This window comes from Corythoichthys intestinalis, chromosome 15 (genome assembly GCF_030265065.1).
Source record: "Corythoichthys intestinalis isolate RoL2023-P3 chromosome 15, ASM3026506v1, whole genome shotgun sequence".
Taxonomy (NCBI): domain Eukaryota; kingdom Metazoa; phylum Chordata; class Actinopteri; order Syngnathiformes; family Syngnathidae; genus Corythoichthys; species Corythoichthys intestinalis.
The window spans coordinates 24008029-24031764 of record NC_080409.1 but is presented as its reverse complement, the minus strand read 5'-3'; the positions used below and the strand labels follow the sequence as shown (position 1 = coordinate 24031764).

The window sequence follows — 23736 nt, the reverse complement described above, 5'->3', positions numbered from 1 at the left end:
AATCACTCATTGAATTGGCCATGACTCATGACAGTCCGTCTTTGCTTTGCAGCAGATGGACTGACATGCTTGCCAAATAAATCGACATATGTAAGAAGTGACATTTTCACTTACTGAAATGTAAACGACTTGGGGCTGTATTTGTCTGGCCTAACACTGAAAAGGGAACTCAGATGTCAACCACTGTTTTAATACAGAGAGAAAAAGTAGTTTCTCCATTCATACTCATTTGTATTCCACGACATTCATTCGGTAATAAAAAAGACAAAATATGTAAATGTCGAAGTGCTTTTGAGATATCAAATTTGAAGGTTAACATTGATTCAGCAATAACCACTGTTTCTATAACCAGACACAAAAATGGAACGTATTTGTGAAAAGCCGTAAGGAAAGAAAGACCTCCGTGTCTTCAACACAGTGAAGTCATGAACATAAGATATAAGTTTGTGGTTGGATTTTGCAGCAGCAGGGGTGACTTATTTCAAGTTGAGCAACAACAAAGAACAGATTGTTTCTGAGGGTGCCTATTAATAATCCCTGCTTTACCTGCATCAAATTTGTTCCTGCATCCAATATAAAAGGGCAAAAGGATATGTGGGATTGCATGTGGTTACTGTTTGTTCAACTTTGTAGAGTCGATACTTTTGCTAGATTCTGTCTTTCTCGATTATTCATAGGTTTTTGCCCTTACTCATTTTCCAAAAGCTTAAAACATGAAGTGAGATTAAACTGATACAGGGTGATTTTGCTTGTACTATGGAGCTTTTCATTTATAATTTATAGAACCACATCCAAATAATAAATAAACAAATGAATAAATAAACAAGCAGGCAAGCAAAACATCAACAAACACATTTTTCTAGTTTTTCATTTTAGTACAAATGTTTAAAATCCAACATATGATTCTGAAAAATTAGAAGTCATCTTTTTGTGTGTGTGTGTGCTCCATGAAGGATGCTGCCAATTTTGGGGTTCTGCAATCGAAATTAAACATGTGGCTGGCAACTTTTTAAATTGGTCTCCACAGTCATCAGAGTTTGTGAATCAAAGTATGCAGTGGGCGCGCTTTCGAGGTTCCACCAGAATAATTGCCCATTCTGTTGTCGCCTGAACCGTCAGTTAGCGACACAGAAAAACTTAAATATTTGCTATAAACTCTGTTCTGTGAGGATCCAGTCATGCTCCTTTTACGATGAAAAAATACATTTTGTGGGCATAAAAACTAGTCTTTGAATTCATTTTGCCATCCAGTGTTCTCTGATGTGCTTTAATGTTCAGTTGGGGATTTTACACTCCGCGGGTTTCTTATTATAAAAGATGAACGGATTGAGTGCTTGGGTATGCTTAAAAGGCCGCTTCCAAACCGGAGGGAGAAACCAAAGGATGGTAGGATTTGCCGACACGACGCTTGATGTCGTGCAGTCCGAAAAGCAGTTGCCAAAAGTTAGAAGTGAATTAAACTGTACACGCATATTCACTAAAGCACAGTGGCGTTATGACCTTCCATTCTGGGCAGACGGGTGTCCTGCACTGTCCCCATGGTGACTAAGAGTGGCCGGCTGTCCTCTGATAATCCTGAATGAAGAGACACTAACGCGGGGACCCTCTGGAGGGCTGCTGATGCACTCTGTTGGGAGGAAGGGAGCGGAGGAGGATTGGCCTCCATCGAAATGCCTTGCTCCTGGTAGCCGTATCCGATACTCCCGCAGGGGAAACGTCTCAGTCTGTAGAGGGGACCTGGTGGCAAAGTGCCTGAATCTAAAAGGAGTGGAGACTGGGTGGCTGGAGGTGGAGGTGCTAGCAGCGGTCTGCAAAGACCCTGCTGCTGCTGCTGGTGCAGCATCTGAAGCTGGTGCTGATGTTGAAACTTATGCTGGAGACCCATGGACCCAGCCACCTCAGCCACAGTCCTTCCCACATGTTCTTGCCCTTCCCCAGGCACTCTGCCCCCACTGCCTCCCACACTCAGAACCCCCCTTTGCCTCTGCTGCTGCTTCCTCTGTAGCTGCTGCAGGAACCATGAGCCGTATGTAGGGTTCCACAAACTGGTGCTCTTCCCAGTCTGACTCTCCTTCTCTGCTGGTTGACCCTGGGTGAAAGCCAGGTTGATGTGTCCTCCCTCCGGGCCCGGCTGGGAGGGTGCCTTGGCAGTGAGCGTGGATGTTGCTGCGGAGGTGACGACAGTAGTGTGTGTGTGAGGTTGCTGGTGCGAATGGAGGTATGCTTGAGGCTGAGATGCCGTCTGTGCTTTGGACTCGGCTGTATGCTCCGCTCCTCTATGACTCTCATCTGAGTGGTAGCATGGACTTGGCTGAGAAAGTTCCCCATCAGGCACTTGAGCATTCACCAGCACCGTCGCACCTGAGGGATTGTCTGGGCGTATTGGTACACAGTCCTCTTCTTCCTGAACTGGTCCGTATTCGATAGGCAAAGGCATGGTCACCACATCAGGGTCCTAAAATGATCAGATTAAACTAGTTACATTGCTGAAGCAATCATTTTAGATCGATGACAAAACTAGGGCTGCAGCTATCAAGTATTAAAGTAATCGATAAATCTATCAATTACTTAGTTCGAATAATCGAGTAATCGGATTAGGAGCAGTTAATGCGTTGCAGAATAAATTTTAGGAGCTGTAAAACAAAGGCTTGCTTAGATTGAACTTTCAAAAGCACATTAAATGCAAAATGAAATTCCCTAGTGTTTTTCAAACTATGCAGAATTGCACTTTCATTTCACAAGAGGAATAAATTAAAAAAACATAAATTAAAATATTTGAGCTTAGCCTCAAACTGTATAAAAAGTAATGAATAAGGATCGAAGTATGACAAAAAAGAACAATTGGCTAACTTGCATGGCAAAACTGCTAGCCTAATGCTATAAAATGCAACCATTTTTTTTTTTTTTTTTTTTAAATAATACTATTAACAAATGGTTCAAACAAATATTCCCACAAAAAACCTCAAAACTAAATAACGAATGCATAAACAATCATATTAGCACAAACAAAAAGTTACAACCTTATGTTGGTCTTAACAGGGAGCAGATGGATCCAACCATGTTTTTACTAGAGGGCAGTTTATCCACCCAAATAAAAAAAACTAAATGCAGAGACACTTTCAAAACAAACCATTACAACACCACTCTAATTAAACGAATCCCCGAAGAAGAAAAATGTAATTCAAAGCTTTATACAATTACTCGAGTTAATTGATTAATCGTTTCATCACCATACAAAAGCACATGTCCTGTTATACACTGTAAGATCAGTCATTCTTAAAGGGACATATCAGTCATTTTGATAATCTTTTCTAAATACATGAAATATGTTTGAAAGCGTGCATATTGAGTGCTGAGTCTTTTTGAGTCAGTTTTATGCCTGCTCACCTGACAGGATGGTTTTGGCGGGCCTAAAAAGAGGGCCAGGTGGCATCTCCCAGAACTTTCTGGACCACCCCCACCACTAATATGGCACAAGTGCAGCTTTCTCATAGACTTTGCCTTCAAGCTGTGCCGCAAAGTCAGTGATCGATCCCCCAAATACATCGTCTCGCTGTTTTATGTTATTTGGCCAAAAAGATATGCGGGATAAAATTGTCTGCATTTTTCCCAGATGTCGCAAAGCAATTAGGCACACAAAGTGCAGTTATTTCTCATGTAGTATTACTGTATGTGCAGAAAAGAAAGTTGCATTGCTCAAGAATTACAATATCATATGTCATCACTGAATATGTAAAACAGCAGAAATGAGAAAGGGGAACAGATCAACAATCTTCATATTTATTCATAAAGCTGAAAAAGATTGGATTACTTTTTTTTTCTTCAAAAAAAACTGGAATCCTTTTTTTGTGGAATACTTGATGTGGCCCACATTCACGCAGACGATCTCCAGCGGTCCCGTTTTAGCGCATAAGGCTATATAAAACAAGGGGTGTCTTGTTGCAATGCAGCCTTTATTGAATTAAGTGGATGATGATAAATTGGGCCCCTGTGTCTCTACGGTGGAGGCCATTATTTGAAGAACTATTGTACATCAATTATTCTGCTATCTTTTTACACAGCAGTAGCCCACTGGATACTCTGTCTTGATGACTCCTGTTCGCTCTTTTCAATTCCCAATAATGCTGTATTATCCACTCACGCACACCTCCCCTTTCAGGTGATGCAGAATTGACTATGGATTCCTGTGGATAGTTTCACATGAAATCCCAGAACTCAGATTAAAAGCAATTTACAGTAGTTGTATTTTGCTACCTGCAAGCAGTAGTCAATTCTCTCCAGTATAGTTGAGAAATTCGGCCTGTCCTCTGGTTGGTGCTGCCAACTTTGAGTCATTATACGGTACCTGTGTATGAAAAAATATGTAAGACATGAACACATTAAATCACCCAATAAATGTTTTTTTGTGATGTATTCACAAGCAGAGAAAACCAAGAACTTGAATTATAGTACTTTCTTTTCCATGGGTAATTACTCACTTAAAGCAAATAGTCATCAAAATCATGCAGTCTGACTAGAAAATGTGCATTTAGTGCAGTGTTTCCTGTAAAACATCTATGCTGATTACAGCATATTTGTTTAAACCAACCCACTGTCTAGTTCATGTGATTCTCTGGAGTTATCCTCCTCATTCTTGAGTCTCCATTTACATAAATCTCAACAAGTCTGTACAATAATTTCATATGGACACCATTTTTAGCACAAATAAAGTCATTATCAGAGAAGAACAGTTAATTATGTTCTCAAGGACATCGATAATGTCCGCCTGTTTCCATTATTTCATTCAATTGACTTCTCTCAGATTGCAGCTGAACTCATTGCGGTCACAGCATTGTCAAATTCTGACATCTGGCACTGATATTAAATATTTCAGTTTTTCCATTTAATCATTCCTATGGAATATTCTAACTGGTCATTGGAGTGAAATGAGGACTAGAAGGCCATTAGTGAATGAGTGTCTGTCCAAGAGACAGTCTATTAATCATTTTTAACAACTATGTTGGTTCACATGCTTGGGTTCGTAGTTCAATGTGTGACTGTGGGAAGTGTAAAAAAAATTTTTTTTAAATAATAAGATGACTGAGAGCTTAAGAGCTAAGATTTCCCAAACTGTAATAGCTTTTCTGTCTCCCTCAATTACATATAAGTGCTTTCAGTATAGAGCTTAAGAGTAGCTCCCAGCCCACGAGAATGCTTCGCTCTTATAGTCCAAACCTACTTTCGGGTAAGTGAATCTCCAAAAGCAGTGTGAGTAAGCAGTCTTGTGCTGCTGGACAAATTTTACCCAGTACGACGCAATCACTCTATGTATAGCTGCTTTTATACCCATGTGTCTAACTGCGTCCGATTCAGTGAAACACAAGTTTATTTTCCAAGGGTCCATTGTTTATAGTATTAACCAGTCTGAGTCTGGACCCACTTTTAATTGCCCAATGTTTTGCTCTTTGCCATTCTTATTTTTAGCTATGAGTCATTGTCCTGTTGCGAGACCGATGACCTGTGACTAAAGGCTGAGGTTTGCTTCTGCGGCAGACCCGATTTACGACACTGCGCCGTAGCCTCTCTTGCTCCTTCTCAATTTTCTGACTTTGCGTCGCGCAAACGCGTGTGACGTAGTGGAAATGGACTGTGATTGGCTTTCTCAGACTGTTGTTTCCGGTTCAGCGCGAAATCACCGCCATTGTCGAACATGATTTTTCTACACACGAAAACATGGACCAAGTCAACGAGAGTATCAACGTAGAGCAAGTACGACAACTTCTACAATGTCTCGTCAAGACATTATGAAGTATGCCAAATGACAAGCAATTCGTGTAAAGAGATTGCTGAAAATACGGGTCTGGAGGTCAGCCAGCGATTGAATAAAAAAATGGAAGAACCACCGAGAAAAGTATTTACGTGTTCGGAATCGAATGGCCAAGCGGTGACCCAGTCGGCCAAAAACTGCCAGCTTTTTATCATTTTATGTCGTCTTTTTGGTTGGTACACTTCATCATTTATTGTGTACATATGTTTGCTGTGAGTCTGTGACTTATTTACATGTCACACTTCAAGTATACCTGTATGAAGAATAAAGCACAGGTTTGGTGTCAAGAGTTGTTTTGATGTTTAATTTTCAATAACAGACAGTTCACACACGATACATCATCACTGATTGAGAGTGCCTCGGTGCTTTTATGATAACGTTAACATCAAGGCTTCCAACGCAGTTTGGGAAGTTCCATAGACGCCAGAAATCTGCTATGGCTTCCCACTGGCTGGTTGTAGGACACCACAAACAAATCGGGCTGGATGGCTTTGCAGACCTCGGACAAAACGCTGGACGCAGTGCTCGATGCCAGTGTGAAGCTAGCCGCCACAGCTTGCTGGTTTCCACCTGAGGCTAGTACTCTCTAAGCGGCATTAAAAGTCGGACAGACCGCCTGGAAACCTTCTTCTGCGTCACCTGCACCTCAACATTTGTATGATCAACATTTACTCAATGTTAATGAGCTGAAGATCCACATTCAAGCGTTCCATCTTGCATTGTTAATTTATTTTTTTTCAACAAGCATGCCCCAAAACCGTACAAACATAACGCTGCACCCCTCTAGTGGCTTGGTGGTGAAATACAGAGCAATGCATTCCCTCTCCGCAGAACTATCGAATCCTCATTAACGCCGTAGTCACTTCGCCGTCACCGCAACGCAGGAGCATAACTCAGGCTTAAAGGCTGAGGTTTGCTTCTGCAGCAGACCTACGCCGCCAAAGCAGACCCGATTTAGGACTCTTCGCTGTAGCCTGACGTGCATCTCCACCATTTTCTGACTGTTCGACGCGTTGATGCTTGGTGACGTGGACTGCGATTGGTCCGCTCAGACTCTCTCTTCCGGTTCAATGCGAAATCCCTGCCTTTTGCAAACATTGTTTTTCTGCACGCAAAATTAGACCAAGCGGTCGAGAGTATCATCAAAGAGCAAGTACAACAACTTTTATAATGTCTTTACAAGACATTATAAAGATTGCCAAATGGCAAGGTCAGCAATTGCATAAAAACATGGAAGAACCACCGAGACAAGTCCAGTATGTGTGTGTTCGGAAGCGAAGGGCCACCCGAAGAGGTGACACGGTCGGCCAAAAACTGCCAGCTTTTTATCACTTTATGTCGTATTTTTTGTTGTGCACTTCATCATTTGTCGTGTACATATGTTTGCTGTGAGTCTGTGGCTTATTTACATTTCACTCTTTTAGTATATAAAGAATAAAGTACAGGTTTGGCGTGAAAAGAGTTGTTTTGATCTTTAATTTTCAACAACAGCTCATAAACAACACTGATTGAGAGTGCCTCGGTGCTTTTATGATAACGGATGGAGGGAAGAAGGAGAGGCGTCGATGATGGCTTACCCTACTTTATTGTGGCAACAATAAAATAAATAATAAAATAATAGCGGGCTGCCGCAACATGCGACCGCAAACTTTCACTTTCTCCCGTTCTTTCCACTCACTTCCCGCTACGTCAATGCTCCCCAGTCTGATCGCCTCTTAAATGACCCGCGCTTAGTTACGGATATTACAGTATGATCAACATTTGTTGTTCAATGTTGATGAGCTGAATATCTACATTCAAGCGTTTCATCTCCATTTGTCATTGTGTAACCGGAAGAAAACTAGAGAAAGTCGACAAGAGTGCCCCCAAACCGTACAAACACAGTGCCACATCCCCTCTAGTGGCTTGGCGGTGAATTACAGAGCAATGCGTTCCCTCGCCGCAGAACTATCGAATGCTCATTGACGCCGTAGCAGCTTCGCCGTCACCGCAACGCAGAAGCACAACTCAGGCTTAAGACCAAAATTTCTGACACTGGACAACATATTTCTCTCTTATATAACCTGATAGTTTATCAATAGATTTCATTGTACTCCGCAAAAATTCAAGACACCAGCTCCATGATTTAGCAATATCAAAGAGCCTTTTTCATGTTTTAAAGTAGGAACAACTGTGATCACCGCCGGTTTAATAGAGTGGACCACAGCAGTGCTGGTTTGCACTTGCCTTCTAGATGCAGAGGCTTTTTTTTCACAGCCAACAAAGTTGCAAAGGTTCTCAAATCTCCCGCATTGAGCGTGTTTGTCACGCATTTCAGACCATCCTCACTCCCTACCACACCGTACATTTCACACGCCCTCAAAAATCTCGGCCATTGTCCTAATGTAAAAATAAAAAATAGGATCTTAAAACCGGTCATTTTAGTCGCCGTGTAACTGTCATACCGACCCAAAAGAACATGCGCTGTCAATCTGGTCTGCCCTATAGATTTTACATACAGTATACTAAATACTTATTTGCCCCACTGTACAATGGTCACATGCCATAGGATCGCTTCGACACACGATCTTCTCGACATCTGACGTAAAATTTCACTTGCTTTCTACATCCGACGAAATGCTCAAAATACGACAATTTATGACAGCGTCGCAGTTTCATGGTTTTCCCGCAAGACAGACACACGGTGGATTTTATTGTGAGACAAATCAACATTGGTTCCAAGAATGTTAAAGCTGGTGGTGAAAAACGAAAAAAGGTGAGGTTTACCATTGAAATAAAGATGGAAATTATAGAAAAATATGAGCACGGTGTGCACATCTGTGAACTGGTTGACAATACGGCCGTAGATCTCGACGGTCCTTTTCCGACCTCCGTTCGCTAGTCTTTGTAAGTTCAGGTGACAATTACGGTATCATGATTGTAACATTGCCCAAAAAAATCGCCAGCTTTGTCAGGTTTTTAATCATTTATTTCAGAACTTGTGCAACACAACCTGTCTACTGTCTGCCACACTGAACATGAAAATAGAAAGTAAAAAAAAAATCCTCTCTCACTCTGACACGTACGCCACGCAGTGCATTCATGTACACTACGCAAAACACATCCGCCACATTAGAATCCAATTCGTTATATTATTACAGGTATTATTATTAGAGATGTCCCGATCGATGCCGATCGATCGGGTCCAATCACGTCATTTTCAAAGTATCGGAATCGGCAAAAAAATATCGGACATGCCTTTTTTAATATATATATATATGTGTACATTTAATTAAATCGTTTTCAATTGTATTTAACGTTGCAGACAAAATGTCTTACACTCATCCAAAGTCTTTAGTTTTGGCTTAAAGTGGGACTGTCAAATTTATCGCGTCAACGGCGGTAATAACAATAAAATATTTATCGCAATTAACGCATGCGCTGCACTACCCACTCACACAATGTCACGTTCAATCTATAATGGCACCGTATTACATGTTCATAGAACTAAAAGGCAACGTAAAATGAGTAGAGATAATTCTTGCAGCCTTTGAAGCCTTTTTTTAATTGGCCAAAGCCTAACAATCCCTCTCTCAACGATCCCACGAGGGATATTGCGGGAAGCAATGTGGGGATGAAAGGTAATAGTTGATCTTTTTCTTAACACCCTATTTTACTTCCCAACGCTGAGAAGATATATCAATTGGTACCATTACGCACAGTCATGGTTGCACTTCCCATCATGCATTTGGGCAGAAGTTAAATGGCTGAATTATCATTTACTGAAAGCTCATAAAAGTCCACTAGATGGCAGTATTTAGTCACAATATACAAAGTCACATTTGTCCTTTAAGAATTACAAGTCTTTCTATCCGTGGATCCCTCTCACAGAAAGAATGTTAATAATGTAAATGCCATCTTGAGGATTTATTGTCATAATAAACAAATACAGTACTTATGTACTGTATGTTGAATGTATATATTCGTCCGAGTTTTATTCATTTTTTTCTTAATGCATTGCCAAAATGTATATGATCGGGAAAAATTATCGGGAATGATTGGAATTGAATCGGGAGCAAAAAAAAAAAAAAAAAAAAAAAAAGCAATCGGATCGGGAAATATCGCGATCGGCAGATACCCAAACTAAAACGATCGGGATCGGATTTTAAATAATAATTTATTTGTTTTGATCTGTGTAATTGCTATTTGCAATGGTATCAGCAGAAATTATTAAGGATTTAGTGTAGGTTTTCGGGCTGTGGAACGAATTAATGGAATTTTAATGTATTCCTATGGGAAAATCCTGCTCGACATACGACCATTTCGACTTACAGACAAGGTCCTGGAACGAATAAACGTTGTATGTACCACTGTATAAGGCAAGATGGAGGAGTCTGGGTGTAAGTAAGTGTCGGCCATCTTGCATCAGGGGACTTCTGTGCCTAGCTCTATTGTATCGGATGTAAGGTGAGTAATTTGACGTTTATGTTTACTAAGTTGTTGAGGAAATTGATGCCCCGCTAACGTTACATAACCTATCGGTAGTTAATTTGGCCTGTGACTCACCCAAGCATGTGCTCACGCACACACAACCACACGGAGTCTCACTCTAAACAATTTTCATTGGTTAAGAACTCTGAAGTTGCTTTGTTGGGCTTCTCAAAATAATGTATTTACTTATACGGTATGATTGCATGCATGTTTATATTTTACATACACTGGCCCAGGGCAATTTTTGGGTGGGTCCATTCTTCCACCGTTGGTTACAAAGTCCAGTACTTCTTGATTACTGCGACTTGGATAAGGCATGTAGCCTAGTGAGAAGATTTCCCATAGCAGAACCCCAAATGACCTGCCAAACATGGAGAAAAAGGAAACAAGAGTGGGAAGGACAATCTAGTCATATATCAAAACTAAGGCTGTGAAGGACGAGAGGGGATTCGCATTTGAAGAGTCAAGACAAAGAATTAATAATATATATATGCATCTGAGTTGTGCAGGCTGAAGGACAGAGAATTGCAAGGATAGAGAGAACACACGTAAATCTAATAAAAAAACAAAACAAATATGGTTTCTTTCCGATGGCCATTATGTCAGCCAACCAATATACAGTAAATATTCTCAAACTCATTTGGCTGCCATTGACGGCGTGAGACGTCCAATGATTTTTGATGAACTCAAAAAGTCTTGTCAATGGCAGGTAAACTAACACCGTCACGAATAACTGACTAATCACAAACTAAGCAATTAGAAAATGAATTTACATCTATTTTTAGGTTTATGAATGGTTTAGAGATTTTGTTGACCTCAAAATTGTCCAAATCCTCTTTTCCAAGCCTCTTCATGGCAACATTTTGTATCAGTAAAAAATCTTTTTTTTCATAATTTTGTTTTTTTTAATTAAAAAAAAGGAAATATTTTCTTTTTCCCTCTATTTATATATTGTATTTAAAAATGCTTTATTCATTCATATTGTTTTAAATAAACTAATAAAAAGGAAAATAATAACTTTTCTTTTACATTGATTCAAAAATCAATTTAAAAAATTTAAAAACAAAAACATACAAGTTATTCATTTACATTTTAACAGCAAAAAAAAAAAAAAGAAAAAAAAACAATATACATTCTCTTTTTTAATTTGAGGATTTAATTAGGAAAAAATCAGAAAAAGAAAACCCACGGTAAATATTTGTATTATTTTTGTTATGAAATATTTTTTATTGATTTAGGTAAAAAAGAAACAAACAGTGAACATCGTCAGATTTATGGACTATAGAAATTTTATTTACGGTATATTTTATTTTGGCAAAAATAAATAAATAAATAAATAAAATAAATAAATAAATAAAAAGTAAAGGGCGCAGTTTTATATAGATTTTATTTTAGTAAAAAAAAAAAAAAAAAAAAAGACATTTACTTTCGTGAGCCCTACAAAATTATGTGGTGGGCCGGATCTGGCCCCTGTGCCATCAGTTTAAAACTTGTGGGATGGATGATGGGGTGCTCACCATGTGTCTGTTTTTGATGTGAAGATGCCCTCCATGAAAGCTTCAGGTGGCATCCACTTTACTGGGAGCATAGCACGGCCACCTTTCCTGTAATAACTTGCTCTACACACATTCATGCACGTACACGCAGGCACAGACATTCATCCAACGAGAAAAGACATCAGAATAATAATACAATGAATGCCAGCATTAATTTGCTTTAGCATTGCCATGGCAACAGCCTGAAACGGAAGGATAAGAGAACCTTGACATGAATGTTTAATTTTGTGCTGTCAGTGGGTGTATCTGAGCTTTTATTCAAATGCATTTTGGGTTTGGTGTGAGGGACACACTAAGACTGCTCAATCAATGTAAACAGGTTAGAGTTTTATTGTATTTTTCTATGGGCTGCAACCGAGCCATATTTAATGATGTCATTGTTGGTGGAGATACAATACATAATTGAAAAACTCATTCACTGCCATTAATGGTAACAGAGGTTCAATAGTGGTTCTTAAAAACTAAATTTGAACTCTTTAAATGGGTTTACCACTTGCTGACGTCAATGGCAGTCAGTATCTTAATGTTGGAACGAATGAACAACTTCTGTCTTAAGTGTCCTCTGAGAAGAATGGACACATCACACCCAGATTGAAATATGCTACCTCAAGGGTTTACAGCACAATTCTCGGCTCTGGACTGAGTGGTAATTGTGATGAACATCAGAAAACTATAATAATGAATGAAAGTACGATGACCCTTCATCATTTTGCTTTATCGAGTCAATTTGTCGTCAAAAGTGCATATACATACTAAAAACACAAACTGTATAATACAGTTGATGTACAAACTATATAATATATATGGCGGAAAACACAGACAAGTCTAAAAAAGCAGTTTCTGCTCTTGCGCCCCTCTTTGAAATTAACTATTTATCTATTTATTCATTCATTTAGCATATTAGTGTTAAATTGTCAGGTGATTTGTTCACATAAAATGTTAGGAATTTAAATATTAATATTTATGATCATTTTTCATATTTTAAAAAAATCGTTTTGATACGAATCGTATTGTGAGTTTCTGTATTGTTACAGCCCTAATATACAGTACGCCAGTTTTTCGCCAAAAGAACTGTTGTGTTTGATAGAACAATATGTCTATATGCTGCCAGAGCAGTTTCATGGCGCATTATGCCCCGAACTCTTTTTAATTTGTCCATTTTACCTTGGAGACCCCCATTTACAGACACCGCGAAACCGCTTTTCTTTCAACCCAGCCATAAAAAGAAGGTTAGTAATTATATTTATTATTTAAAATGTCTGTCATTTTTAACTTAGAATCATTATCCATGTCTAATGTTTCTTTAAGAAAAAAAAAAAATAAAAATAAAACTTTATAAAATTATTCACTCGCAAATTTTAAACTTTTAAACAAATTACGTTACAATGAAAAAAAATTTTTGTCTGTAAATAGGTTACGGATATCTACCTCATAACAAACACTTAATTGTATTTTTATGTTACTGTCACATTTTCCCTGATATTTTAGATGATAAATAATCGATCCAAACAATGAAAAAACAAAAAAAAAGGGAAATATTGGAAAAACAAAATCTCGACCACTCCTTGATGTCTGCGATTTCTGCATTGCGACCCTTGTTATATTACCGTGTTTCACTCATAAAATCCCCAAAAAGTCCAGCAGTGGCCATTCACAGCTGTGTCTTGACACTTGGTGATACATGTTACATGGAGTTTTTGGATTGAAACAAGGTAAGTACGTGATAATATCTCGTTAAAATCATGGCGTCTTTAATTACGCTCTCTTATGCTCTCACCTCCAGTTAGGGTTTCGCTGTTTACTTTTTTTTTTAAACTTTTTTTTTTAAATGCCCATGTTCAAATGTTTTCTTCCCCCAGAAAAGTGAGATTTTAAGCTTTCCAATGATGTATCACACGTGCATATCCGACAGTTTTGAAATTTGGCCGAAGTGTTTTCTGCCCTATATATACGTATATACACTATACATACTGTATATTGGGGCTGTAACAATACCGAAACTCACAATACGATTCGTATCAAAACGATTTTTTAAAAATATGAAAAATAATAATAATAATAATAAATATTAATATTTAAATTCCTAACATTTTATGTGAACAAATCACCTGACAATTTAACACTAATATGCTAAGCAAATAAATGAATGAATAAATAGATAAATACAAAAATAAGAATTCTCTACCCCCCTTCCCCTCCAAAATAATAACAAAAAAGATTTTATAGTTAACATAACGCTTTGGGGTCTCTTCAGTAGAAGAAGTCATGATTCACCTGGTAGCAAATTACCACTTCAGGGCAGATTTAGAAAATAGCAATGAAAAATTCAAGAAATATGCTTGACAAATTATGACAGCATGTTCAGCCATTTTGCATGTAAAGACTTTTGCAATAAACTAAGGCCTAAACATTGTGTGTGTGTGTGTGGGGGGGGGGGGGTGTTGAGCAATGTGACATAAGCAATAGATAATGTTGGAAACATCAGAGAATTATACAGAATCATTTGCATGGATGTACTAATGCATTTGCAACTTGTTGAAATAAACTAGAAACTGTTTTTTTGATGTGTAAAAGTGACCCGATGTTACGGAAATTGAACAAGTAGTTTTGAGAATTTCAGTTCTGATCTGAGAAAAACTAAATATACACCAAAGGTTTTCAATTACAGGCTCAGCTGAGTCAACGATCTCATGACTGTCAGTTAGTTTTAACATATTGTTTTTGACATAATGATGGTTGTGTCATCGACTCGCAGGATAAACAGAGCCAAATTGGGCAGTCCACATGCGCATTACAAGAGACAGGACTGTGGATTTAATGAAGCCAAAAGTGTACACATGTGGTTGTGAAGAGAAGTATTGAGGTTCCCTGAAGATGTTGGTGAGTGGAACCTAGCGTGGTTCGAAATAAGTTACATACCCAACTGAATTCATCCCCTTTCAGTGAAACCATGTGACTGACAGTTCGTCTACCCTTCAGCGTAAACCTTGCAAGACGAAAATGAGGGTGTTACAACCCAAATGACTGTAACTCTTTGCCTTTGAGAGAGTGTGTTTCAATGCAGTCAGGCAGTTGTGAGTTGAAAACATTTGGTTTATACTGGGCTTGATGGTGTGTCAGGATTCTATCCATGCCATTTGACTGATTTAATTTTTAAAAGCTAAAGAAATCGAATGGCATTATATGTACTTTTCAAAAGTATATATATTTTTTTGTTTCTTTACTTAATTTGGCTTTTATTAAACCTACAAATGTGGTTGTCAATCAGTTTCGGCTGCTTTGTTGTTCACTCATTTGCTCCCCAAAACATATAAATACGTTTTATTTTTAATTGTTTCAGAGTCCCAGAGACGTATTTATACGTCTTTTATGTCCCCCCCCCCCCCCCAAAAAAAACCACATCTCTGGGTCGTGATTCAATTTAGCTCCAAAGCACAAAGCTGAAAGTCCATTTTAAAGCAATAAAACTGGCCACTGGAGGGCAGCAGCGCATTTGGTAAGACCTGCAACCCGACTCAATTGCAACGAACGGCCAAGCCGCACAGCCGAGCGCCGGCGGAAGATGACCGAATGGATGCCAGGCGGCGGACGACCAAGCAGAACAACCTTGCCTGGTATACCAGACTCACCGCTGTTCCAGCGATTGAGTCTGGCGACCGTCTGGCTGTTCAAATTCCCAGGGCGGAGCAAGCCACAGCAAACAGACAGCGGAGTGGACCAAACAGCGATGGGCAGACATGACGTTGATAATGCGACAAGTAACTAGTGTAAGCGGAGAATGGAAAAGTTTATTCAACATGGCTAGTGCGAGACAGACTGTTGTCAATGACTTGTGTCGATGAGTTTTTGGTAATTTAAAACTGATTTTACCGCGGATTGGAACATATTCTCGGCTCTCCCGTTCGGCATCTGTGTTGTTGTGGAGACGACTTTCGGCGCGCCAGAGTGACGTTGCTCGTTACGTTAGTTATGTGTTAATAAATTGTTACTTTGCTATCAAAAGCTCTATTTGTCTCGTTGTTTATCTTATTTTGTAAAAGGAAAACATTATTCAGATGTTTGGGATGTAACTAAAGCAAAAAATAGCTGTGTATAAGTCAAAAGTTATGTTTGAAATGTATGCTTTCACAAAAATGACAATTTCTCCATTTTTTTCATCAGAAATTGGAAAATTGCTCAAACTAAGCTATTTTCTGCTAAAAGAAGAGAGTCTAATCTTTTTTTGGTGGCTTCCATGTTTATATAGCAATAGAACAGAATTTTCTGTGGGCCTTGCAAAATCAGTCAAAATCCAGTAAAACGGCCGGGAGTGAAGGGCCTTGCTCTGGTGAATATGGCTGGGAGTGAATGAGTTAATAAAATCAACAACAGGTTTTCCAGGTTGTGGCCACTGATACTTTTTTTTCTCTCCTAGTCTATTTTGGCTACATTTTTACTGACTGACCTTGTACTACTGGACTTTTTCATTTGGCTTGGATAAAAATCTGTGTTGAGAGCATGGTGCAGTAGGTTGCACAAGTAGTCAAACTCCTCCAGGATGGCACATCAATATGTCCTATTACAAGACGGTTTACTGTGTCTCAAACCACAGCTTCAAAAGCATGGAGGACATTCAAGGAGACCGACTACTCCAGCAGAGCTGGACAGGGCCGTAGAAGGTCCTTAAAACCTCAGCAGGATCGGTATCGGCTCTTTTGAGCAAGGAGGAACAGGATGAGCACTGCTTGAGCTCTACAAAATGACCTGCTTGTAGGTCTCTGGCAGTGCTCACCCTGTTCTTCCTTGCACAAAGGAGCTGAAACCAGCTAGGGCTTTGGCAGTGCTCATCCCTACAAAATGAGCGTCCAGGAACCGCACTATGCTCTCTCTCTTGAGTTTTCTCTCATATTTCCCCAACAGTCCAGCAGAAGTAGCCTGCCCGGCGACGCTAGGCCATACTGCAAGTATATCATGAAAACATTTCTGCAATTGCCTTGTGTACCCCGCCCACAGTTTGCTGGAAAAGCCTCCAGCACCACTGGCACCCTTGTGAGGATAAGCGGTATAGAAGATGAATGAATATAAATACATTTATAACTTAATGGAATGATAAAAAAAAGCTAAATTAATGAAATTAAAATGAATAAAAACAAAAATACACCCCGGTTAAGAGTCAGAGTAACACTCTAAATTAGATTTTTCTTCATAGTATTTTACTTATTGCATGCCATTGACGGTGATAAATGTCCAATTCATTTAAACCGGAAGAATTGGCCATGACAAAAATTTACAGCCAATGTCGAACACTAAAATACCTTTTTTGTGTTAAACAGTTTGATATTGTAGTTAGCAATGTATTGCGGGTAGTTAGCAATGCATTGTGGGTTACCAACATTCAAGAAACAAAACAAATGCTGTAAATGCTATGTTAATGTTTCAATTACATGACACTGCAGTATTTTTTGGAAACTGAGTTTTGACTAGAAGATTGGAGCATGGTCAGAAATCTGACATCTTTTACATTGTGGCAATATAGACAAGGTTTTGGCCAATTTAAATTAAAATAACTAGACACCGCAAATAATTTGCCATCAAATCCTGGAGGACCTAATTACCCATAATTTGGATGTTGGAGACTCTTCAGAGGATGACGTTAGATGAGATATGCAGCTCTTCAGTGCTTGTTCTTTAACTTATATTGGGATTTATGTGTACCAATTTATAAACGGTAAGTTAATTAAGTCTTACTCATATTACCTAAAATATTTTATATTAATCTAGAGTTCAAAGGATGGCTGGATGGCGATATATAATATTGATGTTTATTCGTCTGGAGTGCCAGTAGAGGGCTGTTTTGTATTGTTTTGCAAAAGATGCTGCTGAGTGAATGTTTTGGAAATAAATAAAAGGTGTTTGCCGGTGAGTGTTTGAAAAGGCAAAATGCGAGTGTCTCATATGTATCCAACAGTGGAGTTATAATTCGATAAAATTTATTTTTAATTATTTCTCTATTTATATAATTAATTATTTAATACATTATGTTTATGTTTTCATTATGTTAGTAGTTTTAAATTTTGACGTCGCATATGTTAGCTAAATGCATTAGCGTTATCTGTAGCGGATGATGTATGGGAGTTGAGCCTCAGACAACAACACAATCACATCGACGCAAACACCAGACTGGATGTTTTGTTGGCCTATAGGCTATATTATCATCTTATTTGACGTCGCCTCCATTGTATTCTACTCATATTGTATATGTTTCTTGTTGTATCCCCACTCTGATCTAAACTGGCCCTTTTCCACTAATTATAGTACTCCATCACCCTGAAGGCTGATTTATGCTTCTGCGTAGCGCTGACGGCGGACCTACGCCGTTAACGCAGACCCGATTACAACTCTGTGCGATAGCCTGACGTGCACCTCCAAAAAGTCCTGAATACACATCACGTCAACGCGCATGAGGTGAACATCGAGGAATGTGATTGGTCTGCTCAGAACGTTGTTTCCGGTTCAGCACAACAACACCATTTTCAAACATTCGCAAAAACTTCTGTGTCGCCTACGCTTCAACATTTGTATTGACAACATTTGTTGTTTAATATTGATTAGCTGCAGCTGCAGATACACACGTTCAATCTCCATTGCCATTTCTGTCAATGACCTGAGGAAAATTAAAGGAATTCGACAAGAGTCCCCCACAACCATACAAAGACAAAGCCACACCTATCTAGTGGATTGGCGGTGAATTACTGTGGAAACGTCACTGGCTGCGACAAACTTTGTCCCCACGTCACACATGAGGCCAATGTTTACATTTGGAGTAAATTAGACAGGTGTTTTTTTGCTTCTTTTTTTAAACAAACTCTTGCTTCTTCATATTAAAGAACCAATGCAGAGAATGGGGGTAGTATGGACAATTATTTTTCGCGTATTGTTATGAATGTACTTAAAAATGAATGAATGTGGTTGGCTGTGGAAGATTTTTTATTTTTACTTTTTTTACAAACCTGCAGGTGTGGACGTAATTATTTTTTTCCCGACGTATTAGGGCAGGATCCTCGGTTTTAGAAAACCCTGCTAGGTGTAGACATGGCCACAAAAGCATAAATCGGCCTTTAGCCTGCTGCCACTCCACCTATCAGGGAATTCATCTTTCATCACTCCTAATTACCGCCACCAGCAACTTGTTACCAGCTGTACATTTAGGGCACGGCCTGCCAACAGTATCAGTTTGTCAACAATTCAGCACACCCCTGCTCTTCGTTTGTCCTTGACTGATCACCACTTCTGACCCAGACTGTCCTGCTTGACCCGACTACGCCAGAGTTCCAGCCCAATCAACTTGCTCAGCCTGTCCTGCTTGACCAGACTATGAAAGCTCTCCATTGAGCTAAACCTCTCCTGCTTGACCCGATTACGCCAGATCTCCAGCCTGCTCAGCCTGACCTACACGACCCGACTGCACCATCTCTCTAGTTCCTGTCCGTTTTGACTGCCTGCCAACACGATGACATAAAACCTGTTCTGTTTCGCACCTGAAATCAGTATTCTGTACTAGACGGAAATATATGCATCCATAGACTGTAAAGTCATTTTGCCAAATAATACCGTTAAAACAGTATATCGTTAAAAACAGCATACTGCAGCTCCTCAGTTGCCTGCTCTTTACTGTGAATTCTAGTAATACAGGAATATACAGTTTTCCTGGATTACAGACTACTACTGTTAAACATGTTTACATTACCAAGACTGAAAAATAACAGTCTGGTAATGGCAATCCTGCTGACAGACTTTTACTATATTTTCTAGAAAGACAGGAATCAACAGTTTTTTGGATTACGGACTATTACTGTGAAACATTTTTACATTACCAAGACTGTAAAATAACTGTATATAAATGGCAACCCTGCTGCCAACTCTTTACCATTATTTTACACAGAATTTTTTTACAGTGTGCGTATCGTTCAGTGCCATTGACGGTACTAGATGTCAAGTCCATTTTGACCACCCAGTCTAAATGGATTGGACATCTGGCGCTGTCAATAGCAGCCAGTGAGTTAAATGAGTGCCCTGTAAGGGTTAAAAAAACAACAACTCATAATTCATTCAGTGTGTGTGTTAGAGTGGGAGTGTGCAGGGGTTGGCAGGGACATTGTATGACTTGAAATTAAGAAATTAATACACGGTAACTTTAACTATTTAACATTACTTAAAACACTCTAATAACACCTTCTGATGCATTTAGTAAAAGCTAATGGTAACAAGGCACTTAAAGTATACTTCTGTGTCGCTACTCACTTTGTCACTGACGCAGAGAGCCAACCGAATTTTTTTAACACAGTACACATGCAATGGACTGAGTCACATCTACATCCCATTAATTCATTTAACATGGCAGTGCTGCTACCCCTCCCAGTTTTAATGGATTTCTATGTCTATTGCTGTCCATAGCAGTGAATGATTTACACAACAAATGAGCGTATAAATAAAAAATGCTTAAGGCTTTTAAATTGTATATCTAAACATATTTTTTTCTTTAAAAACGGTGCTGTTTCTATAGGTGTTTGTCTATAGCTGGCATGGAAACAAATCACTTCTGATCAACCCAAAACACACAGAACACATAGAAACAGAAAATAAACAAGATGATCGACTGCACATTAAGGGGCCGTTTACACAACAACGGCAATGGGAGTGACAACACAAAAACTTTTCCAGAGAGCGTTTTAGGTGGCTGAAAACACAAAATTTGAAAAAAATTTGGTGCTGCCACCTACACATTTGGAATGCATACTACATTGGTAAATTGGAGGTTTCATTTGCGCTTCGATGCGCTCACAGTTTTCCGCACACATAATGGTCGTATAAACGCGGAATTTAAAATAACGGAAAAAATGTTACTTTTGCGTTATTGCGTAAAACCATTGTCGTGTAAACGTGGCCAAAAGCTGTGCAAATCAAAGTGTAGCTTATATAGTTATGTAGATTGTTAGCATTCAGAGCTGTCGTGTGCTTTACATACAGTACAGGCCAAAGAGCACACCTTGTGTAATCCATGTCTTGTACATTGTAACACATGGTAGCTAGGATACGTGTATAAAAGTACCAAAAAAGGGGAGAAGCTTCCACTATGCACATTTATTCACAAAAAAATAATATTTCCACCTTGACCACTCTTCATTCGGGAGCTCAGGAGCAAGCAAACACGCGTTCCCTGACGAACTCAAACATTGTTGTGAGGTCCACGTCAGAGTCACTGTCGTCACTGTAGCGTGCCACAGTGCTTTAATTATTTAGTATGATTTGGGGAAAACTCCCACGAACAATAGTCAACAAGAGATAGCAATAGTAATCCAAATCCGCGTTTTTTAACTCATTCGAAGATCCAGGAATTAGACCGATCCCATGGCAATCTCGCAGCTGTCGATTCCACAAAATAGATTGATCCGAAAAGCCGCTGTGGGACTGACAAATCAAAAAAATGGACAGATCCAAAACAAATATTACAGATGTGGTGGGACCGTCGGATCCAGGAAATAGACGGATCCCTTACTTGACTGAGGATCCGGGAAAAATGTTCGGGCGCCAGTTGTAACGCGTGGTGGGTAGGGTACGTGCATACAGGGACCAAAAAGGGGAAGAAGCTTCCACTTATGCACATTTATTCACTAAAAATAATAATTCCACCTTGACCACTCACTTTACTCCCCTTGTTTCCATTTGACTGGAAATTGCATCCAAAAGCAGCACATCGTGGCATTTTACTTTGCGAGTTTAGGCAGCAATAAGCAATTGTTTAACACGCTACACATTTGGAAAGATACCATTTACGTCATCACTGCGAGCCTGGAAACCATGGCGCCAACTAACGGTCAAAATATGGACTAAATATTATAAAATATTGCCATTGATTTAACATTTTATGTGTTTCTAACAACATATTTTAGTACAAGAGAACAATTATGGTTTATTAGAGCCTACATGTATTTAAGTTAGAGGATCACTTTAACTCTGAGAAAGCCTGAACTTGTCTGATTACGGAAAGGGCATAATGGGTCTAGGGCTACAAAAAAGCAGCTATTGAGTGCATACATTATATAGTCCTAATTTTTAAAATTGTGAGTTGGGAATGGGCAGTGGTTTTAATGGGCTGGGAATGCCGTTTTTGGCTTGTCCTGTTTGGACTCCATTGTATGTCATCCTTTTCCAACTTATCTTCTGCATCTTCCTCTCAGACATCAACTGCCCTCATGTTTTCCATAACCAAAGCCGTCTGCCTTCGCTTTGGTCTCCCTCCCTGATCGCACCATCCTCAGAACCCATTTACCAATACTGTATACTCACAATCTCTCCCCTGGATGTGTCCAAACCATTGACCATTCACGATAGAACAGAACTATCTGCTAGCACCAATCAGCAGAATTTCCTTACATAAAAACAGTTATATATACATTTTTACGACCCCACCAGAAGGAGATCTGTTGAGGCAGGCTGCTACTCACGTCAAGAAGTTTGGTAATTTGTAGTGCTGCAACGATTAATCTATTAACTCAAGTAATTCGATTGGAGAAAAGCTTCGAATCAAATTTAGCTACTTTGGGGATTCATTTAACTACAGTGGTGTAATGGCTTTTTTTGAAAGTGTTTCCATTTAGTTTTATTGATTTGCGTAGATATACTGCCCTCTAGTGACAACAGTGAACATGACATAACTCATTTAACATAGCTGGATCCAGCTGCTCCCTGTTAAGACCAATACAAGGTTGTAAGTTTTGGTTTGAGCTAATATGATTGTTTATGCATTCGTAATTTAGTTTAGAGGTATATTTAGCAGTTTTTTTTTTGTGGCAATTTGTTTGAACGATTTGTTAAGAGCATTGCAAAAAAAAAAAAAAGTTGGCATTTTATAGCATTTAAGCTAGTGGACTCTTGCTATGCAAGTTAGCCAATTGTTTTGTTGTTGTACTTCAGTCCTCATTTATTAATGTTTTTATACCGTTCAGGTATTTTAATTTTACATTTTAAATTATTGCTCTTGTGAAATGAAAGTACAATTCTGCTTCGTTTGAAAAAACATTTGCGTATTCTATTTTGCATTTGGATTTAATGCTCTTTTGAAAGTGTAATCTCAGCAAGCCTTTGTTTTGTATCTCCTAAAATTTATTCTGCAACGCATTAAATGTTCCTAATCCGATTACTTGACTATTCGAACTAACTAGTTGATAAATTAATTGATTACTTAAATAATCGATAGCTGCAGCCTTAGTCAATTGCATTATTGGACCAATTGAACAAATCCATGATTTAGTTTCTTTTTCTTTCTTTGTTTGAAACCTGTCCTGTTTAGCTGCTTAGATACAGAGAACGGTACATCTGAGTGTCTTTAAAGGCTGAAACAGTTTTAATATGCCACATGGAAGTTTGATGTACTCTCATTGTACAGTAGTCTGTGATTTCTAATTTGAACGGATAGCAGCAAGAGGCTCAGAGGATGAGAAGCGTCGATGAATGCGAGAGAAGAAACCACAAATCTTCAATCCTCTCCTTTCCCACACCTGCCACCACCTTTCTAAATGTTTCCCCACCTGCTCCCTGCTTTCACTGCAGATCACATTGTCATCTACGAACATTATGTGGTCCGTGGGGATTCCAGTCCATCACTACTGCAAACAAGAAAGGACTCAAAGTTGATTCTTATGCAGTCCCCAAAACACCATTAAATTCTACATCACATCTTTATCACATCTCACTTCGGCTCTGTTGCACATGTCCCGTACTATTCTAAAGTACTCCTCTACCACTCCAGACTTCCTCATGCAGTACCACAGTTTCTATCTGGGTAGTCTGTCATTTACTTTCTCTAGATCTACAAATATGCAATTTAGTTTCTTCTGCCCTCCTCTGACTTCCCCATCAACATTC

The 23736-nt window shown here is 39.0% G+C and overlaps 1 protein-coding gene across 10 annotated transcripts in view; it reads right to left on the bottom strand.

Annotated features, from left to right (window-relative positions):
• Window positions 1-91: 91 nt before the first annotated feature.
• The window catches only part of alk (ALK receptor tyrosine kinase), a 507671-nt gene continuing 484026 nt past the window's right edge, over window positions 92-23736 (bottom strand). For 9 of the 10 annotated variants that reach the window (XM_057858935.1, XM_057858936.1, XM_057858940.1 and 6 more), the window contains 4 exons: window positions 11794-11895; window positions 10503-10637; window positions 4255-4345; window positions 92-2455 (listed from right to left, as the gene is read on the bottom strand). In XM_057858935.1, coding sequence (XP_057714918.1) covers window positions 1478-2455; window positions 4255-4345; window positions 10503-10637; window positions 11794-11895 — 1306 coding nt within the window. In that variant the 3' untranslated portion in view covers window positions 92-1477. Of the gene's footprint in view, window positions 2456-3623; window positions 4185-4254; window positions 4346-10502; window positions 10638-11793; window positions 11896-23736 lie in introns of those variants that run through there. The other variant, XM_057858937.1, reaches the window with a different exon arrangement.